This window comes from Ovis aries, chromosome 11, assembly GCF_016772045.2.
Source record: "Ovis aries strain OAR_USU_Benz2616 breed Rambouillet chromosome 11, ARS-UI_Ramb_v3.0, whole genome shotgun sequence".
NCBI lineage: Eukaryota > Metazoa > Chordata > Mammalia > Artiodactyla > Bovidae > Ovis > Ovis aries.
The window spans coordinates 11,422,695-11,444,922 of NC_056064.1; the positions used below are offsets into that span (position 1 = coordinate 11,422,695).

At 50.1% G+C, this 22,228-nt stretch overlaps 1 protein-coding gene across 14 annotated transcripts in view; it reads right to left on the bottom strand.

Annotated features, from left to right (window-relative positions):
* BCAS3 (BCAS3 microtubule associated cell migration factor) overlaps positions 1–22,228 on the bottom strand; it is a 607,379-nt gene that overhangs the window by 22,725 nt on the left and 562,426 nt on the right. For all 14 annotated transcript variants that reach the window (XM_042255345.2, XM_042255347.2, XM_042255339.2 and 11 more), the window contains one exon: positions 107–274. In XM_042255345.2, coding sequence (XP_042111279.1) covers positions 107–274 — 168 coding nt within the window. The remainder of the gene's footprint in view (positions 1–106; positions 275–22,228) is intronic.

Sequence of the window (22,228 nt, forward strand, 5' to 3'; positions counted from 1 at the left end):
ACAGAGGGTTAAGACAAACACACGCACCCTCTCCCAGCAGAGAAGCTCCACACCCACAGGCGCCGCTCACGACCAAGTCAGGCTAGGAGTGCGAGGCCACCTTTACCTGTTCCGGGTCCCACCACGTCCCGGCTCGGGGACTCAGCCATGGCATCGGCCAGCCGCTCCCGCAGGCCCTCCTCGGTGTGCTCCATGGAGGCCATGTGCCGCAGCCCAAAGCCCTCTGGCCAGCTCCCACACACCTCCAGCAGGGTCACGCTCCGGTCAAAGGTACCTGCAGCACACACGGGGACATCCGACCTGAGTCACCTTGCAGAGGGCAGGCTGTTGTCGGCGCTGGCCCACCGCCACCTCCCCACCCCCGCCCAGGGCCTGTTTCAGCCCTTCCTGAGGCTGGAGGAAGGAACACAATGAAACACAGATGCGCGGGGCAGGACGAGACAGCTCATGCTACCAGCTCAGGGCGTGGAGACCACCACGGTATGGGGCTAGTAGTTTTTGAACTGTTTTTTTTTTTTTTTTTCCTATTGAGTGGCTTGTAAGATCTCTATTCCCTGACCAGGGATCGAACCTGGGCCCTCAGCAGTGAAAACATGAAAAAGAGTCCTAACCACTGAACTGCCAGGAAATTCCCTGAACTGTTTTCGGAGGACCTACAGGGTTCCCCTGAAGTCTTCAGGGACTACTTCAGGCTGGAGGTCAAGGGCAACGGAATCCTTGCCCAGGTTCAAGCAAAACTCCCCTATTTGACTCTGTTAATGCAACAGGACTTCCCCTAAAGCTTCATTTTTAAAAGGGCTTACTGAGTTCACATTAAAAAAAAAAAAAATGTGTTCAAAGCCACTATAGCCTCTAACCTATACCAAATGTCCTCATTTTACATCTGAAGCTCAGAAAAGTTACGTCCCAAGATCCAACAGCAGGTCTGTGGGCCGGTTTGGTTCAAGGACTTGGACGCCCTGACAGTTCGGTCTACACCTCATCCTCCTCCACTGCACAGAGTTCCCCAAGACATGCGCATCACTGGGGCACCATCTGGGGGGACGGCCGCAGGAAGGCTGGGTGACAGCATCTTCCCCAAAGATCTTTCCTCCATCAGGAGCTGCAGCCCAGTTCCAAAGAGTACACGGCGCTCTGCTGAATGCCAAGCTTAGACTTTACATGCAAGATCACTTCAAAGGCTACCTTTAAATGACTCGACTTTATTATACAGCAAGTCTTCTGTGAAAGCTTATTTCAGCCGCTCTCTCTTGGAAGGAGATTATAGTCATGCTCTGTTACTTTAAGCACATACCCTTTCCCCAGTGATTAGGTAACTGAATCCACCACATTTATTGGGCTTGGTTCCTGCCAGCACCAGGAAGATGGGGAAAAAATGCAAATGCCAATGTTTCCCAAAGTTAAAAGTACACCAACACACACTCTTTTTATCGGGCCTTGCTTCTCCTCTTTGATCAGCCGTCAGAAACTATCTTCCCTCGGCAGCCTGGACTGGGCAGCGTCAGCACACACTCCCTGCCAATGACAGGTGGTAATAGAGAGGGTGCGAGCCCCAGCCCCGGCAGGCGGCCCTGCCTCTGATAACGGCCCAAGCATCGAGGTGATAACCATTCGTAAACACTCCGACAGCCGGTGACTCCATACATCAGCAAAGAGGGCCAGATAATCCTGGGCTCTCCTGACCAGACAAAGGCCCTTGGCCAGTCCGCTGGGATTTCTATGTGTGGCTGGGGTCACTCCTGGCTCCTGAATGTCATCAGCCAAGTTTGGCTTTGATTTATCTCTTGCCTAGTTGGAGGGTGGATTCCTGGTGCCGGAGGAATGGGTAGCGTCTATAAATGCATCTCCCCAGGAAGAGGCCCACCTGGGGCGGGGGTTGCTGGGGATCAGCTTGCTGGGTGGCACCCGGGAACGGGGACCTGCCCCGTACCACATCCTCTCTCCATTGGGCAGGGTCAGGTGATGGGCCTGGGGAGCCAGGTGCTAGGCAGTGGGGCTGGAGTGCTCAGTGTCAGCCCCTCAGAGGCCTGGGCTGTGCTTATCTTGCCCTGGAGCCCACATTCAGTATCAGCATCAACCATGACTCAAAGGTGCCCAGTCCCCAAGGACACGCGAGGACTGATGACACCCAGCGGACTGGCGATCCCACTGTCCACTCACTAAGTGGGGAGAGGCAGGGCCCTGCATGTCGCTTTTCCATTTCTGAAGTGGAGCTAATAACACTCTGCCCTGTGTCAAAGGAGGGGAGAGATCAAGTGAGGTTCCTGCCAGCTCTCCTCCAGCACCGCCCTACTCTTAGTTGACAAGATCAAGAGCTACAGCACCAGTGTTTCTCTGAAGGGTCTGCCTGGGACGTCTATGCCTAGTAATTTACAGAAGAGGAGATTAACAATAATACACGGGCACACTCCTCTGCCCTGTGCACTCAGGGCTGAGGCAGCAGCTTCTTCTTCTTTTTTTAATGGACAGAGATGTCCCAGAGCCAGGGAAAGGACAGAGAATCATTGCTCCTTTTCTCACTTCGCATGAGCACAGTGCCTGCCTTGAGAAAGGTGCTCAGTTAAGGTTTGTATGGACTGTGTTTGGCAGTCAGGGCAGGTAAGCTGAGAGCAGGACCGGGAGAAATATCAGAAGCCAAATCAAGAGGACAAGAAAACAACGCAGCAAGATGTTATAGCAAAAGCTGTGTAGGACAGAGGCTGTGACAGAGGGCAAAGGCCGGAGGAGTCTGTAATATTTTAAGGGACAAAGTGACAGGACACAGGAGAAAAAGATCAGGAGTTAGTGTTAGAGTGGAGAATGGAAGCAGAAATATAGGCTCCAACACAGGAGCTGTGTGTGTCCTGGCTCTGGGCAAGCCGGTTATCTTTCTGGGCCTCTGACTCCTCATCCATAAAAGTGGAAAACCAATACAGTCTCACAGGGGTGTTGCAGGGTATGTGTTAGATAAACGGCGTATGGTGAGTTCTCTGCACATAAGGGGTATGCGCGTGTATATGATAATAATAAAAAGTTTACACCATGTGAAGTTTCGTCATAGATGGTGACTACCACGACGATCCTGACAGGCAGGGACAGGTACCACTCCAGCATATGGGAGAGGAGCTGAAAGCGCAGAGAGATTCAGGGAGGCTCAGGGTCTCCGAGTGACAGATCTGGAACACAGGCTGCTAGTCCTTAGCTAGGAGCTCATTCTATCAGCTGCATCTGCCCTGGAGAACTGTTCTAGGGAGAAATCACCCCTGTCTTTCTTAACTTGTTCTGGGAAAAAACTCCTGTCACCTTCAACCATGGCCTTTTAAACATGCTTTCCATTCCCAACCTGCCCAAGTTTCTTGGAGTATCATGATTAAAGCTATAACAAACAGTGTATTAAAAAGCAGAGACATCACTTTGCTGACAAAGGTCCGTCTAGTCAAAGCTATGGTTTCCCCAGTAGTCATGTACAGATGTGAGGGATGGACCATAAAGAAGGCTGAGCGCCAAAGAATTGATTCCTTCAAACTGTGGTGCTAGAGAAGACTCTTGAGAGTCCCTTGGACCGCAAGGAGATCAAACCAGTCAACCCTAAAGGAAATGGACCCTGAATATTCATTGGAAGGACTGATGCTGAAGCTGAAGCTCCAACACTTTGGCCACTTGATGGGAAGAGCCGACTCACTGGAAAAGAGCCTGATGCTGGGAAAGATTGAGGGCAGGAGGAGAAGGGGATGAAAAAGGATGAGATGGTTGGATGGCATCATCGACACAATGGACATGAGTTTGAGCAAACCCCAGGAGATGGTGAAGGTCAGGGAGGCCTGATATGCTGCAGTCCATGGGGTGGGTCACAAAGAATCAGACAAGACTGAGCGGCTGAACAACAAACAAATCATGATTATGCTGAGGAGCCATTCTGTCTGTTGGATGGCACACAGGAGAAAAGAAAAATTGATAGGAGATCCAATCTGCTCTCTCTCAGCAGGGGCACTGTGAGGAAGCAGGGGGTAGGAGACTGGGGATACAAAAGGGAAGTGAAGTATTAGTCACTCAGCCGTGTCTGACTCTTTGCGACCCCATGGACTGTAGCCCTCCAGGCTCCTCTGTCCATGGAATTTTTCAGGCAAGAATACTGGAGTGGGTAGCCATTTCCAGAGGATCTTCCCAACCCAGGTCTCCCACATTGCAGGCAGATTCTTTACCAGCTGAGCCACCAGGGATCCCCTTCCCAAGCAAGTGTTCAGCAAAGGAGCACCCAATCATTTCTACTGTCCCGAGAGGCCACGGAGAGGAGGTACTTAGTGGTCCTGCTTAGAGGGCGAGGAGGAGTCCCAGCAGAGGCTCAGCAATGCCCCTTCCTGCCCATCCTTCCACCCCTCCAGTGCAGATGAGGGCAGCAAAGGAGCTCACGAGGTCTCCTTGTCCTGGAGCGAGAGAAGGGCTGCAGGTGTGTGTGTGCGTCAGCAGGCGCTGGGGTGAGAGGCCAAGCCCTGGGGAGAGTGAGGTCACCTCTGGGCTCTTAGGCAACTGCATATCTTGTCAGCGTGGTCGACGCTGCCATCATTCATCTGGCCAGCGCACAGACACTCCATCAGATGGGCTGGCCCTTCGAGCCCCATTACGGGGGGGAAGGGTCAGTTTCAAGGGGCAGAAGACACTTAGTGCAGGCTGCTTGCAAAGCACAAAATACATGTACTTAGCAACTCAGATCTTTAGCTGAAGCAACCCTCTGCTGTTTACCAAGCCTTCTCACGTTGATTATTTTGGTGAACTCACACATTCATTAAATATGGATTAGTGTCTACTGTGATATGAGTCAAGCACTGTGCTGAGGGGTGGGGAAAGAAAGTGAGCCAAAAAAAAGGCCCACAAAGCTCAGGGAAGCAGCTGTGATCACCGTTTCACAGATCTGCGTTTTACTGAGAGTGCTGAGACAACTGAAGGTCACCCGTCCTGGGAGTGACAGTTTTCCCTGATACTTCCTGGGAGCCCCTTCCATCAGGCCCACCTCCCACCCTACTCTTCCTGGAATATTTCTAAGATTCAGTTTAAGTGCCATTGGCGCAACGAAATCTTGCTATAATGATAATCAAAATTATCAGGAGCGCTCTTCCACGAAGTTTGATTGTCTACAAAGTTCTTTACCTGTCGGGGGGAGGCTGGTGAAAGCAATAAACTCACCACCCCCGAAATGTGTGTGCTGGCAAACATGAAATGATACAGGCCATTTTGGGGTGCTGATGGATGCCTCTGAAGCCCGTCCTCAGAGTCCCAGGTTAATGAGATCGGTTTCATGGCGTCTTTCCCACGCTGCCTGACATGATTCACACGATCTGCTCTTCAACCTAGTTTAGAAGCCGCTTGAGGGCATGGATTCCTCCAGAAGCCACAAGTCTGTAATAAACACTGGGCTTTGTGTATTGCGCTTGCTCAGAACATGTTTATTGACTGATTACAACCATCTGAGAAATTTGACAGTCGCTCTGGAGTCAATATACCCTTTGGGCGTATTGTCCCAGAGATCATACCTCTAGGGCCAGCATGGTGAGGGGAGAGACGGAGGTGGGCAGAAAAAGCAGCTTCGATTAGAGGAAGGAAGCAGCTAAGTGAGTGAGCAGAAAATGCTGCAGTATCAATTCTTAGTGTCTTCTGTGCACTTGTTTTAGAGCCAAGGTGCTGGGAACTGGAAGAACCAAAACAATATAGAGAGTCGGGCTCGTACAGGTGAGCTTCCTGAACCCTTCATCCCAACTGCGCATCCTGTATTATACTGTCTCCCCAGAGGAGAAACAGGTCAGGTTCTTGGGTTTCACCACGCCCATTAAAGGCCTGCCAGTGACTGCTGGTGAGCCAGCAAGGTCCTGGGGAGGCTGGGGGCACACGTGCTCTTTTGTGCCCCACTGTCGAGGGGCAGGGAAGACCAGTGGGTGAGGCGGCATGGGGGAGCTGGGATGTCCTCGGAGCTGACAGTGTCTAATCACACCCTCGCTATTTAGGAGACTGTGGCTCAGCCTCCGCTTTGGACTTTCATGAGAGCCTGCTGATCTGATTTCCAGCCACCAGGGAGGCCTGGTACCAAGGGTAAAACTTGTCATTAAACAATGCTCTTCAAGGCACAAGCCCTCAGGATGAGAGCGCGTGATGATCATGATATCCATGATAACTCAGAGATGATCCCAGGCATGATGAGACCAGCCACTGGAGAGTCTCCCCACCTGCTCTCCAAACTAGCTCCAGACTGGTGCTTTCACATTAGCATGGGGTGTGGATATTAGCTTCCTGGTTATTAGATGTGGCCGCGGGCATGTTTCCTTGTGTCAGCATGCGCTATGGCATGGCTAACAGACATGAGGAGGGGAGGCTGAGGGCAGAGGAGGACCCCACCTGTCCCTCTCAATCCTTCAGGTCACTTCCCAAGCTAGCTGTAACCCACATCCACCGACGGAGTACAGAGCAATCTTGTGGACTCAGATTATCAAATGTTCACCAAACTTGTGGCTGGGCACTACCTTTGTTCTGTAGTCATCCATTTGGCTGTGAGGTTCAGATTTGGGAGTTAATTCATTCCTAAAGGCTCTACTTCTCCAGTTCAGAAGTGAACTTAGGAAGAGAAGGGAAAGGTACCAACAAAGCACAGAAACACCTAGGCTGATGCTGGAAGCCAGGGGTGCGTCCAGACGTGCTGACGGCACGCCTGTCCTCACGGGCCCTCGGGGCCACGAGCAGGAAGGGACTGTTCACTGCTCATCAGAGGTCCGTGAACAGACAGCTGTGAGGGGCCAACATGTCAAAGGCACCTGAGCCAGGGAAGAGGAGTTCAACAGCAACCAAGACACCAAGAATTTCTTTGTAACGTAAAACAGAGGAGTTAAAAGCAACGATACAAATGAGCTTATTTACAAAACAGAAACAGATACACAGACTTAGGAAGGAACTTGTGGTTGCCAGGGGGTAAGGACGGTGGGAAGGGATAATTAGGAAGCTTGGGATGGACAGGTACACAACGCTATATTTGAAATGGATAGCCAACGAGGTCCTACTATATAGCACAGGGAACTCTGTTCAATGCTATGTGGGGGTCTGGATGGGAGGGGAGTTTGGGGGAGAATGGACACATGTGTATGTACGGCTGAGTCCCTTTGGTGTCCGTCTGCAACTATCACAACATTGTTAATCTGCTATACTCCAATATAAAATAAAAAGTTTTAAAATAGATAGTGAATAGGAAAAAAAATAGTCATTTTGACAACTATTTGCCCTACTGCAATGTCTGTTCACAACTCATACTTTAAAAAGCTTATAATAGAGATGACAAATCCAGACATCCAGGCTGTAACTGGAACTCTCCCATTAGCTTCTCTGCTTACTCTAGGCCTTAGTTTCCCCACTTACCACATGGAGAATAAACGAGTGACTCATTTAAGGGCTCTGCTAGTATCTTCAATGTAATTCATAGTAACGCACTAACAAAGTAATGGTGAAATGATGTTTGAGGTGCCTAGGGTATCCAAGGACCTCCCTGGTGGCTCAGATGGTAAAGCGTCTGTCTACAGTGTGAGAGACCCGGGTTCGATCCCTGGGTTGGGAAGATTCCCTGGAGAAGGAAATGGCAACCCACTCCAGTACTCTTGCTTTGAAAATCCCATGGACGGAGGAGCTTGGTGCAGGCTACTATCCATGGGGTGGCAAAGATATCCAAGGGCACCAAATTTCATTTTCTGTGAAAAAGTAAAAGTCGCTCAGTCGTGTCCAACTCTGCAACCCCACGGACTATACAGTCCATGGAATTCTCCAGGCCAGAATACTGGAGTGGGTAGCCTATCCCTTCTCCAGCAGATCTTCCCGACCCAGGAATTGAACTGGGGTCTCCTGCACTGCGGGTGGATTCTTTACCAGCTCAGCTACCAGGGAAGCCCTCATTTTCTGTGAATCAGTTCCATTAATCAAACAACCACCCCTGTAAAGCAGTCTTGCCTGGAAGAAGCAAGGAAGGATTCTCCCATGGAAACTTTGGTGGGAGTGCAATGCTGCAAACACCTTGATTTTGAACTTCTGGCCCCAGAAATATGAAAGAATAAATTTCTGTTGTTTTAACTCACCAAATTTGTAGTAATGTGTTATGGCAGACTTAGGATAATAATACACCTATAAAACAGGGAAACGAATATCTGCCTTCCAGGGCTGTCACAAGCATCTGACCAGGTAGTACACTAAAGGCCTTCCCTGGTGGGCCAGAGGTTAGAATCCGCCTGCCAACGCAGGGGACACGGGTTCGATCCTTGGTCCTGGTTGATCCCACGCGCCAAGAAGCAACATCACTACTGAGCCTGTGCTCTAGAGCCTGAAAGCGGCAACAGGAGAAGCCACTGCGATGAGAAATCTGTACACCGCCAGGAGAGAAAGCCTGAGCAACGAAGACCCAGTGTGGCCAGAAACAAATGTGGACAGTACATGAACGCGTGCTTTGCGCAACTGCACAGGGCCACCGGGCCACTTCAACATAGCGGACAACCCGGGGGCTGTGTGAGCAGCTCTTCTGAAGGACAGTGGGATCTGCGAGAGGCTTAGAAAGTGAGTGGGGGCCCTTATAGGCCAGAAGACAAGCAGCTTGAGGGAGATACTGGGCAGGGAGGGGAAAACAGTCATATCAGCTCCTAGTCTGGTCAACTCCATCGTGAAACCTAAGTGCATCTGTGTTATTATGTAGCCAGAGCCTTTGATGGGGAGTCATAGATGGCATCAGCACGGGTGTGTGTTCCCACTTCTCTGAGGATGCCTGCAGGGGGCACAGGAGGGCAGGACAGGTGGCCTGTTAGCTTCGAGGTCAGGCCCTTCATATCCTCTGAGCTCCTCATCTGCGGGTGGGGAGAGGATGCTTCGTCATCCTAAATTCTTTAATGGATAAACAGGATTGTAGTCAACGTGGATAAGGATGAAATGAGACAGACTGTTGCTAGTAGGAATACTGGGCTTCCCTGGTGGCTCAGTGGTAAAGAATCTGCCTGCCAATGCAGGAGACATGGTTCGATCCCTGGGTCAGGACAATCACGTGGAAAAGGAAATGGCAGCCCGCTCCAGTATTCTTGCCTGGGAAAGCCCATGGGCAGAGGAGCCTGGCGGGCTACAGCCCATAGGGTCGCAAAGGGTCAGATATAACCTACTGACTAAACAACAACAAAATGGGAATATTATAGAGAGAAACCATCTCAAGGGCAATGTGGCAATAAGTATAAAGAGCCTTTTAAAAACATGCTGAACTACTGACCTGGGGATGCTACTGCCAGAAACCTAACCCAAGTAAGTAAGATGCCAACAACCTTCATGCATACAGACGCTCACTGCCACTTGAAAAATAGGGTATTTGTTAGTAAACTATGTTTCATTGTGGCCGAAGAATACTAGGTAGGCTTGAAAAACGACGTTTATAATAGTAGAAATTCTATAAGAGATGATGCTAAATGATTTGAGATCAACAGATACACACGACTAGAAATAAAACAGATAAACGAGAAGACCTACTGTATAGCACAGGGAACTCTTTTCAATATCTTATAAAAACCTACAGTGCAAAAGAATCTGAAAAAGAGTCTATAACACACATATCTGAATCACCTTGCTGTAGACCTGAAACACTGTGAATCAACTTTAATTCATTGTTCTTACAAAAGTAACACAGGGACTTCTCTGGCAGTCCAGTGGTTAAGAATCCATCTAGCAGTGCAGGCGACATGCGTTCGATCCCTGGTCGGAAGCTAAGACCTCACATCCCTCGGGGCAGCTAAGCCTGGTGCCACATCTACAGAAGCCTGCGTGCTCTAGAGTCTGAGCTCCACAACAGGAGAAGCCCTGGAGCTGCGACAAGAGAGAGCCCAGGCGCAACAGACACCCAGCGCAGCCTAAAAACAAATAATATATTTTAAAAAGTAAAACAAAACCATATAGTAAATATACTATAGTATATTAGTATTTCGTATAGTAAACTGAACAATGTAAAGAAATCGTAAAAAAAAACCCCACTTTACATGATTCATGTAAAGTGTTATTAACTGTGGTTGCCTCTGGGCAGTTGGGTTATATGGGACTCATCTGTTACTTTAAGCCTTCTCTATATGCTTCTTATAACTTCCATAATCAGCGTACAACGAGCCCACAAATACTAAGAGAAAACTGAGAAAACAATGCCCGTGGCAGGAGCACTCATGCTGGGACCTGGATGCGGAGCCTGTGACCCGCACGGGACGGGAAGCCCGCTGGGCTGGCTCCCGAGCCCTGTGCCTGACTCCGCAGGGGCACCTGAGCCTGCGGCCCCGCCGCCCACACGCGGCTTCTCTCCCAGTGGCCTGGCTGGCTGCACGCGATGTTGACCCATCCTTGTGTACCTCCGGCATGTTTCTTACTAACTCATATCAGGAATGTGCACCAACCGGCATGTGATAGATGACAAACAACTCCACCTCTGTACAAACTGCATACATCAGATCAGACAGGGCCAGTGGAGCTCCCTGGAAGGAGTCGGTTTTTACATCGAGTTCCTTTTCCTGTCACTTTCGTTCCCACCCTGCCCTGCCCCTCAAAACTCCCACTATCCTTTGGATGAAGAGGATGCAGCTTCCTAGGAGACACCCTTTCGTGTCTGCCAAGGAAGGTTCGAGCCCCTCACACATCATCAAGAGGTCACCGAGCAGGGCCCTGCCTTTTGTCTGGGAGAAGGGTTCAGTCATCTCGGAAGGAGAATTTCCACTGGCTTCTCACTCGGACCAGACCTGGGGGTGCCTCCAACAGCAGAGCTTTCCGAGTCAGGCTGACACTGGCATTTCCCAGAGAGGATCTCAGAGACCCTCTCCTCCTCTGCTTTAAATGAGGCACAGTCAAGATTCGTTCCCTTCCAGGTGGGAAGAGAAGAATCATTTTGCAGCTCGACTGCAATGAAAATATTCCCTCGGGATGCTTGGGTGGCTTCTGAGGGTGGAGAGAAAGCTCACACACAGCCTAGTGTCATGGGACTCTTACGGCAAGGCTCAGAATACACTGCAGGACCAATAGTACCCCGGGAAACCTAACAGCTCCTTGAACGGAAAGACTTTACGCCACTGTATCGCTCAAGACAAGTAAGCACACAAACTAGGTTTTCTAGGACAGTCCCGACTCCATCTAACTAGTTCGGTGATCAGATATCAGGAAAGGGAAGACAATAAATATTTGTTGAGTGTCTCTTTTGTCTGGGATCAGCCACTTCATGGGGATGAGACATCGCTCCAACAAGTCTAAGAGGTTGGTGCTAATATTCCCATTTTAAAGATCAAGAAACTGAGGCAGAGGGAAGTAACTTTTTGCCCAAGGTGACAATATCAAAGGTACAGTCAGGATTCTGATTCTTCCTCCAACATCTGTACTTTCCTCATGAAAATCCAGGCTGAATTTTGATTTTAAAAACATGGCTGCAGGAACAAGAAGGGTATTTTCAGTGGAGCCTGTCTTCCTATTCCAGAATTTTAAAGTGGTTCTTGAAATTGAGCTGTAGTGGGGGTGGGGGCAACAACCCCACTAAAATCCTGTGTTTGTCTTAAAAGAGATTACAGTGCTCCACAAAGAAGCCGAATTTGAGGCTCTCACCTAAGGAGAACTTTGAAGGCGGAACCTGGGGCTAAGACATCCTCTATTTTTATTAATTAAGGGTAATGTTTCAAAACCATCAGATTTATCACCACTGGATTTCAGATAAATGCACAGGCAAGCATGACTTGTCCTTTGGGTTATTTTTGCTCCTCCCTGAGGATCTGTATTTCCTCACATGAGACTTCTCTGCGTCCTGGGCTGGCTTGAGGTGGATGGAGGCCCAGCTTTGCAGGCCTGGGTCCTGCTAACCTCAGGGCTTTTCAAAGGCCGGAGAGGGATGGGTGTGCACAGTGGGTGCTACTGCCATCTGCTCCTGGAAGCAGGGGTAAGAACTCGCCTGCCAATTCAGGAGGCATAAGAGACACGGGTTCGATCCCTGGGTCGGGAAGATCCCCTGGGGGAGGGCATGGCAACCCACTCCAGTATTCTTGCCTGGAGAATTCCATGGACAGAGGAGCCTGGCGGGCTACAGTGTGTGGGGCTGCAACGAGTGGGACATAACTGAAGCACATACGCACACCCCGGGGGCAGAGGCTGAGGGGAGAGGATGGGAGCTGCCCACCCCCACCCTGTGCTGCAGGAGGCTCCTGAATGCGCCTGTGGGTCCTGGAGCTGACTGGTTCAACATCCTGGCCATTTTTTGCTTTGTTATTCTGGTAGTCACCGAACTCTGCAGCCTTGAAAATGGTACCTTCAGCTCAGGCAACGGGCATTTTCATTAGGAATATGTGGTCAGCTTTTACCAATCTCCACCACCAAGATCCACCAGCCCTCACTCCATGGGGTAAACGTGCATCAGATTTGCTGCCGCAGGCACCTTGGGATGAAGCTCTGGGCCTGGCCTGCCATTCTGTTGTGGGCTCAGTTATATTACATGTCAGGATCTCTACTTGCCAGGCCCTTGCAACAAAGCTGTTCAGCAAAGACTCAGCCTCGGCCTTAGGGGAGCCAGATGAGAAAAGCAGTGCTGGACAACACGGGACACCGACCGGAGCTGGGGTGGCTGGGGACGCCGTCCATCCGAGGTGGAGACGGGTGGTGGACAACCCACAGTGGGGGAGGAGGGGTGTCTGAGCACAGAAACAAAAGCAGGGATGTTTCTCAACTGGGGGCCATGAGTCAACTCCACAGGAGCAGGAAGTCTCCCACGAAGAATGAAATCTCATGTAATTTCACAGAATCATTGCCTATTTTCACACAATCATTTCACTTTGATTCTGTAGTGTGTACCGTAGACAGGACAGACAGTGGTGATCCCATTTTACGGAGGAGGAAACTGTGGGTCAGATGGCTCGAGGACTTGCCTCAGTCACCGTGTGGTCTCTTGCTCACGGGGTGGCTATGAAGCCACCCGTTCAGGTTGTCTGTGAACAGACCCGGACACGTGAAAGTATCATTGGGGCTGCCTGTGGCGGGCACAAAAGTAGGATCGAAGTGGGGACCGGTGAGCCACTCTGCCGGAAGCTTGGCTCGGGCTTTGCTGGGGTCCCCTGTCCTTGACTTCTGGCCTCATTTCCTGGCCTAGCAGCCCATGGGGGAGGAGGTGGAACTCTGCCTGGTATCGCTTGAATTTATCACAGAAGGGTGTGTTCAGGGCTTGTTCTGCATCTGAATCAGTGGGGTGCCCAGGAACTGTCATTTCCTGTCTTGACATGTCCAAGGAGTTGTTCAGCCCTGGCTGGTGACCACGACTAGCAGCCCAGGCCTGGAGACCAGGGAGGATGGAAGAAGTCGAGCGGCTGCAGGAACACACAGCGGGGAGCAATGAGGCAGAGAAATCTGCACGATGACGATAATCGCTTACATTCACACTGCCTTGCCCTCTACAAGGTGCTTTCACAGGCCTTTCCCCACCCTGATCACACAACACCCTCAGGCACGAAGGCAAGGCTACTGTTACTAGTCCCCATTTCACAGCTGAGGGAAAGTGCAGGGAGCTGAGCGGGTGGTAGAGAGGAGACTGGGGAACCACCGGCCTCCACACCTTCCATACTCAGAGGGTGGGCCTCCAACCAGGGGCAGCGGGAAGCCCGTCAGGAATGGAGGCTCTCTAGGCCCCACCTGAGAGAGGAATTAACCAGCATAGGGGTTTAAGTCAGGCCCCCAGGGCATGCACAAACCGTGAGGCAGGAGGCTGACAGCGCTCCCCCACCCGCCCCGGCCCTGTCTCCCCACCATTCCTAGAGCCTGTTTGGGTCTAGACAAAGACCTCGAGGCCCAGGGAGGGGACGGGTTCCTGGCCCTGAGAAGAGCAGGAGCAGACAGAGCCTTGGTCGTGCAGGTCCGTCCCAGACCCCTTGCATCCAGCGGATGCCCGAGGGCCATCTCCCTTGCCTCCTCTGCCCCCCGCCCCGCCCTACGCGTCTACCACCAGACCACCCTCAGTGGCCGGCCCCTCGGCCTCTCCCCTTGGTTCCAGTCTTGTGTTAAGTGTTGACACGAGTTCTAAGGCCCAGGGTTAACCCTCTATTAAAGCAAACAGAGAGGGTCGCAGCTTGTGCTAAGTCTAGGAGCCAAGTGGCAATGTGTGCGTGTGCACGTGTGTGTGCTGGCAGGTAGGATCGATGCTTGGATTGTCTCTGTCCATCCCCCTTGGGCCTTCCTGCCTCTAGGAGAAGGCTGGGGAACTCTTGTTTGCCTGGGAAGGAGGCTCCGCTCACGCTCTGCAAAATACCTACTTCATTATTAAGTGTGAAAATGACCCCCGAAGTGTGTTAATCTGGTTATGATTTCCCCTCCGCTCATTGGTCGCACTGTGTGCCAAGTTTGGCGCCTGTGGGTAAAGCGATTCGTACGCTGTGGCTGGAGACTGGGGCCAGGATTCCCCCTCCTTTTCCTCCACTTCTGCTCCGCTGGGGCCAATCAGGATGTTATTCATTTCCCCAGTTGAGAAGCGAGTTCAAAAAGGCCAGCAGAGCCTCCTCTGCCCCTTCCCTGTGTAAGCAATGCCAACCCCTCCCACGAGGAGGAAGCGACATATTTTGTTTCTGCTTCACTCACGCAAGGAGCAGGTTTACAGAGTCGGCCCAGAAGGAGTGTGTTTGTTGAAACCTATCTTTTCATCTCTGGACCGAGGGTACACAGTGAATTAGAGGAACAGCAGAGCCATCATAAGGAGAGGGTGGGTGGAGGGAAGTCAAGGCACCCAGAAACCCTTAGGAGGAGGCTGGAGACCTCATGTCACCACATCCGCAGACACGGCCTTGTCATCTCCCCTTGAGTCAGAGCTAACAGCTGAACGAGAGAATTAATTTCTCACTGTGCTTCATCTGAGTTTTAGAAGTGCCTTTAGGGTAGAAAAGTTACCAGAATAGCTTTCTCATATGTCTTGGACTGTTACGAAAAAAGTAAACAAATAAAAACCAAGCCATTTTCTTATAGAAATACCTACCACGCTGCTCAATGAACATGCAAACTCACCGACATCCTCTTGGGCAAGTCATTAACGAAGCAGTCTGGATATGAGCTCGACAATCTCTTAATCGGGGGGGGGGGGTGACTCTCTAGTTCTCAAGAGCCAAGATGGTGGGGTACCCCATGGACTGGTGAACCAGCCCTCCTCCTCCTCCCCCTGCCTGCGGTGTCTATCTTCAAGGCCCAGTAGTAACCTGCACCCTCTGAATCTAGCTGCAGTCTCTTTTCTTCATGGAGCACTATGTATCTTATTTTTAAAACCACAGGGAGGGGCTTCCCTGGTGGTCCAGTAGTCAAGTCCACCCTGCGATGCAGGGGACGCTGGTTCGATCCCTGGTCGGGGAAGATCCCACATGCCGGGGAGCAACTAGGCCCCGTGCGCCACAACTGCTGAGCCCACGTGCTGCGACCACTGAAGCTTATGCGCCCTGGAGCCCGTGGTTCTCAATAAAGAAGCCCCCAAAACGAGATACTTGTGCACCCCAACTAGAGAGTAGCCCTCCTCAACTGGAGAAAGCCTACTTGCTGCCATGAGACCAGGCACAGCCAAAAAATTGCTAATTAAATAAATAAAAACCTAAAAGAAAAAAACATGGTGAGATGAGAGCAGGGGGCCAGATCCTTTGGACCTACGAGGCGGTTATATGGTCACTGAACTCTGCTGGCAGAAAGAGCATGTGGTTAAGCGTGGGACATGAGCACAGGCTTTGGTTCTGGTCTGCTCTATGTGACTCTGCGGGCCTCCCTGGTGGCTCAGCGGTAAAGAAGCTTCCTGCGACGCAGGAGACATAGGTTCAGTCCCTGGGTCGGGAAGATCTCCTGGAGGAGGGCACAGCAACCCGCTTCAGTATTCTTGCCTGGAGAATCCCATGGACAGAGGCACCGACAGCCCACAGGGTCACACAGAGTCAGACCCGACTGAAGCGCCTTAGCACGCACATACGCATGTGACTTTGTGCAGGTCTCTCAACCTCCGGGCACTGAGTTTTCTCTGCTGGGAAAGAGCAATAACAATGCTAGTTATTATGGCTAGTTATTCATAATTTTCAAAATCACGTGAAGATTCAAATGACAAGGTACAAGACAGAACCTTCAAGACGATAATGTGTATCGGCTTGCAAAGTACTGATTCTGCTTTCAGAAGTCAGATGGATGGCCTTAGGCTGGTGCTTTCGCCACTTCCCTCCAGCTCCTCTGAGACATCAGGAGGGTGTCTGAGCTGTGTGGCTTCCTGTGGTGTGGGAACATTCGCATAGTTTAGCTGGGTTGCTCATTTCTAAACCAGGAATGTGAAAGTCACCCGTAACGTCTTTATTATAGCTTTCACGTTGCACAAGATCCCCCGCTGCTGCCCTCCAGGATCAAACGGGCTCACCCTGCAGTTGTCCTGATGTCCTAGAGATACCTGAGAGCCAGGAGCCTGCAGCACAGATCTTGCCACATAAGAGGTGCCCAGGAAAATGCTTATTAAATGAATGGATGGAATGACAAGGCTTAGTTATCTTTTCATCTGAAGTATGCGTGTATCATGGGTCTGAAAGGGAGCTCCTAAAGGCATTTCTCAGCCACCCTCCTACCTCCAGGCAGCATCACCCTTCAATCTCTCTTTTTAAAATAACTCCAAAAAGGAGAGGTCCCTATGCTCCTTAGAGGGACTCTCCTGAACCCTCGACTCAGTAGCCACCTTCCGCCTACAATATTAATCTAAGTATAATCAGTATCTCTATTTATGCTGGAAAGATCATATCCCAAGGCCAATCGTTTAGGAAAGATTATTTATCTTGGTCGCTTATTAAAGGTGATGTTTGAATTTTATAGATTCACAACTTTATACTCAGGGCATAGGCCCTCTGAACAGCTTCTATGCTTAATAAGAAATACCTATGGTAGGGACAGGGCTTCCCCGGTGCAGGAGATGTGGGTTTGATCCCTAAGTTGGGAAGATCCCCTGGAGAAGGAAATGGCAACCCATTCCAGTATTCTTGCCTGGGAAATCCCATGAACAGAAGAGCCTGGCAGGATGGGGTTGCAAAGAGTCAGACATGACTTAGTGACTCAACAACAACAATGGGAGAATCGTCTATACATCCAACAATCTATACATTGTTGAGAATAGCTGTCTTGAGCATATTTCATGGATCTCACTGCTGAATCAGTGAGTAGATTTAGTCCCTAAGCCTGTAAGTGAATAGAGTCGGCTCCAGCAATGGCGGTAACTTCAAAATGTCTTCTTTGTCTACACGCGCTGTCTCTTTTAAACTTCTTTAATGGTCAGCTTTTTAACATACGGTGCTTTTTTTTTTTTCTTTTTCAAATACTGGATTACATTCAGATCCATTATTGCACAAAGTGGAACCGGCAATCAGACTGTCTACACAAGAGGGCAGTGAGGGTAAATGCTTTCAGAGAAGTAGTGCGGATCAATTATCTATCTTAAATGCAGGATTTCCACTGGATTCCCGAATCCTCAGACAGTTGTTCAGAAATGCTCCTTCAGATCAGTGGGTTAGCACTTCCATTTCCACACATCTGAGGAGTCCCACCATTCACAGTGGCTCCTGACTACAGGGATTCTTCGGAGCTTTAGGTCAGAGTCTGTGTGTAGGGTGGCGGCATGGTTGATAAATGGCAGGAAGAGTGCCCATGTTATATGATGGAAGAACCTCTGATCTGGAACATCATTCGCAGACTTTCCTAATAAGAAGAATCCCCAGGGTGCTTATTGTAAAAAAACCCCATTCTTGGTCTGTCTCCAAGATGTTCTAATGCAGTAGAAAACAGATAGATTAGCAGATCCTGGAAGAGGGTCTGATTCTTACCTGGGAAGCTTAGGAACCAATGCTCTAGAGAAGCCGGGGCTCAAATCTAGCCTTAAGAATCTCTCAAGATTGAAAAAGCAGGTGACTGTCCCCCACATCACGACCGTGGTAGCTCACTCACAACCACGCTCAGAGGCTGTAAAGGAAAGCTGACTGCGTGAAAGGGGCCTTGCAGGCTGCTCGCGTCTCTGTTTCCTCTGATTTTCCTCCTTCCTCTCCAACCACTCCTCAAGCCTCTCCAAGGCCTTGCTCCTTCTGCTCTTCAAATGTTGGTGCTTTTTCCGGGTTTCATTGTTAAGCCTCTTCTCTTCCTTTTCTGTGCACCGTGCCTGGGCGAGCTTATCAGCTCTCAGTCACAACTGCCACGGACACATGACCAACTTCCAAACCGTGCTTCTGACTCAGTTCTCTCCCGGCCTCCCAAGCCACTTGTGTCAGACCGAGCACATTCCCTGGGCACCTCCAAGTCCCGTCCAAAACAAACCCATCACCTTACTGCTCCGGAATGTGGCCTTCCTTCTCTAGTCCCCAGACCAATGGCCACACGATCTTCTTGGTGGCCCCAGGAAAACCCCTCCTCATCCCATCCCCACAGTCAGCTGACCAGGACGTTCTCTGGGTTTTACTTCTTAAACCTCTTTTATAAAATTAGTTAGTTAATTCATTTTTTTGGCCGCACTGTGTGGCTTGTGGGATCTTCGTTCCCTGACCGGGGATTGAACCTGGGTCCCAGCAATGAAAGTGCCAAGTCCTAACCACTGGACCACCAAGAGATTCCTTTCTTGAACCCTCCTGAATCCGCCCCCTGCTCCACAGCTACTGAGCTCAGGCCCTCATCAGGTCTCGCGGGGAAACGTCGACGACTTAACACTGGTCTTTCTGCCTCTGTGTGGTTTCCCTTCTTTTCATTTTCCTTAGTGCCGCTTTGTCTACAACACAAATCTCAACATCTGCCTCACCAAGGCTCGGGATAAAGCGCCACTGGCCCCGGTCGCTCTTCACACTCTGCGCACCACGCCCCCCGCCCCCTCCAGGCACGCCGCCCCCTGTACCTTGGGAGTTGCTGCTCCCGCTGCCTGGACTGTTCTTCCCTAGTGCTAGTGTTAAGTCGCTTCAGTCACGTCTGACTCTTTGTCACCCATGGACTGGAGCCCTCCAGGCTCCTCTGTCCATGGGATTTTCCAGGCAAGAATACTAGAGTGGGTTGTCATATGCTCTTCCAGGGAAACTTCCTGACCCAGGGATCGAACCCCTGTCTCTTATGTCTCCTGCATAGGTGAGTTCTTTACCACTAGCGCCACCTGGGAAGCCAAGTCCTGTTTACCCCTGAAGACTCAGATCAGCTGAGGAGTGGCCTAGCACTCTTCTTCCAGGGTGGACTTAGGTCTTCCAGCACCCTGGGCTTCCCTTCCTCAGAGCCCCACGTGCAGTCACTTACACAGCAGACCCTTTTGGGGGTCTATTGGGGCTTCCCTGGTGGCTAAAGAGCCTCTTGATGAAAGTGAAAGAGAAGAGTGAAAAGTTGGCTTAAAACTCAACATTCAGAAAACTAAGATCATGGCATCCGGTCCCATCACTTCATGGCAAATAGATGGGGAAACAATGGAAACAGTGACAGACTTTATTTTTTTGGCTCCAAAATCACTGCAGATGGTGACCGCAGCCATGAAATTAAAAGACGCTTGTTCCTTGGAAGAAAAGCTATGACCAACCTACCCAGCATATTAAAAAGCAGAGATGTTACTTTGCCAACAAAGGTCCCTGTAGTCAAAGCTATGGTTTTTCCAATAGTCATGTATGGATGTTAGAGTTGGACTATAAAGAAAGCTGAGCTGAAGAATTGATGCTTTTGAACTGTGGTGTTGGAGAAGACTCTTGAGAGTCCCTTGGACTGCAAGGAGATCCAACCAGTCCATCCTAAAGGAAATCAGTCCTAAATATTCACTGGAAGGACTGATGCTGAAGCTGAAATTTCAATCCTTTGACCACCTGATGGGAAGAAGTGACTCACTGGAAAAGACCCTGTTGCTGGGAGAGATTGAAGGCAGGAGAAGGGGGTGACTGATGATGGGATGGTTGGATGGCATCACTGACTCTATGGACATGAGTTTGAGTAAACTCCAGGAGACAGACAGTAAAGAATCTGCCTGCAATGCAGGAGACCTAGGTTCGATCTCTGAGTCGGGAAGATCCTGTAGAGAAGGGAATGGCTTCCCACTCCAGTATTCTTACCTGGAGAATTCCATGGGCAGAGAAGCCTGGCAGGCTAGAATCCATGGAGCTGCAAACAGCTGGACACTAACATGTGTATTATTGAGCAACTAACACTTTCAACTTATGGTCCAGCCACCGTGCTGAGTGCTGGGAATTTGGTAAAGGTGACAGACTACAAAAAGAACAATATTTTTTGGTCTATTTTCTCATTAGGGTGTAAGTTTCTGGAGGGAAGCATCTGCTTCTTCTTTTTTTAAAAACCTCTGTATCCCAAATGCAGGCAGGAGGAGAAGGGGACAACAGAGGCTGAGATGGTTGGATGGCATCACCGACTCGATGGACATGAGTTTGAGTGAACTCTGGGAGCTGGTGATGGACAGAGAAGCCTGGTGTGATGAGTCCATGGGGTTGCAAAGAAGCAGACACAACTGAGCAACTAAACAACAACAATCCTAAATGCACAGCACGGGGCCACAGTAGGAAGGAAAAGGGGAGGGAAGCAACTGAGGTTGCTTAACCTGGAGAAGAGATTCAGACAGTTGAGATTCTAGTACTCAAACATTTGAAGAGCAGTTTTACAGAAAGGGGAATAGATGTGTGTGTGTGGCGGGTGGGCGGGGGGGCGGGGGGGGGGGGCAGGGGCCAAAACAGGACCCAGGGGAGAAAACAGCACATTGGTATGTCTCAGGCCAACACGAGGGGAGGGGCCACCTGACGCAACAAGCTGCCCCCGCGGCAGACAAAAGGCTCGACCCGAGCCCGAGCGCCTCCTGAAGCCTGTCTGGAGTCACGTGGTGAGTCACGTGGTTGGGCACTGGTCCCTCGGCTGAGTCTCCACAGCACACACACACCTTCAGTGATGGGACTGTGGTCGAGTAAGCTCTTTCCATGTCTTTCCTTCAACTTTGCAGTGTTTCATTTTATTTTTGTATTCAGAGGCTAACAAAGGCAGGATAGGAAGTGGTGAAAGGCTCAGGCATGTACTAGTAATATTATATTGGGCAAATCAGTTAATGCTCCTGGTTCAATGTATACATCTGTAAAACAGGAGTAAATAAAAATAGTACCTGATGCAAGAGCTGACTCACTGGAAAAGGCCCTGAGGCTGGGAAGGAGGAGAAGAGGGTGACGGAGGATGAGATGGCTGGACGGCATCATCGACTCAATGGACATGAGTCTGAGCAAAGTGCGGGAGACAGTGAAGGACAGGGAAGCCTGGCGTGCTGCAGTCCATGGGGCCACATAGAGTAGGACATGACAGAGCGACTGAACAACAAAAGCTTAAGCAAACATGACTGATGCAATTAATGCTTAAAGGGACAGCAATCCCACTGATCATCAAAATGACCCTGCCAAGTTCTTCTGTTTCAGAAAGAAGCTGTGGTATAAAGACACTCTGTATTAGGCCAAGGAGCTGACCTCAGGGCCAGGATTTGAGACATCTCATATAGTATTCCTTTCGGGCATTAAAAAGAAAGTTTTCTCTCTGATTTTTCAATCATACTAAAATGATCTGACAATAAAAGGAAGTACTGTCTTCACCAAGAGAATACAAATGCTCTTTGTGAATGACATCACCTCTCCCAAAGGAATTATCTGGCCAACCAGGGGAGAAGCTCAGAGCTCATCACACAGTCTCTAGAATAGCGCACTGCATCCTTGCCACAGGGCTCACCACACCTAAGTACCAGTCCCGAGACTTCAGAGAGGACTATGGCGCTACACCCCTGTCACCGCCTCAACAAGCACTGCCAGATGCTGAGAACGCGGGGTGCTCAGATGCCTGACCAAACCAACCCCCTTGGCCTCACAATTCTCTGACCTCTGCACACCAATGACCTTCACCTTCTTTCTAGCCATTCATTCACCTGGATCCTTGCAATTGGCACTTCCAGTGTTTGAAGCAAGAGACCCCGCAATTTTGATCATGAAACTTCCTATCTGTCAATTTCATTCACTTCCTTATTTATACTGGGTTGGCCAAAAAGTTCATTTGGATTTTTCCATAACATCTTACAGAAAAATCTGAATTATCTTTTTGGCCAACCCTATCACTTCATGGCAAAGAGATGGGGAAAGAATGGAAACGGTGACACAGTTTATTTTCCCAAGCTCCAAAATTACTGCAGACAGTGACTGCAGCCATGAAATTAAGATATCTGCTCCTTGGAAGAAAAGCTATGATA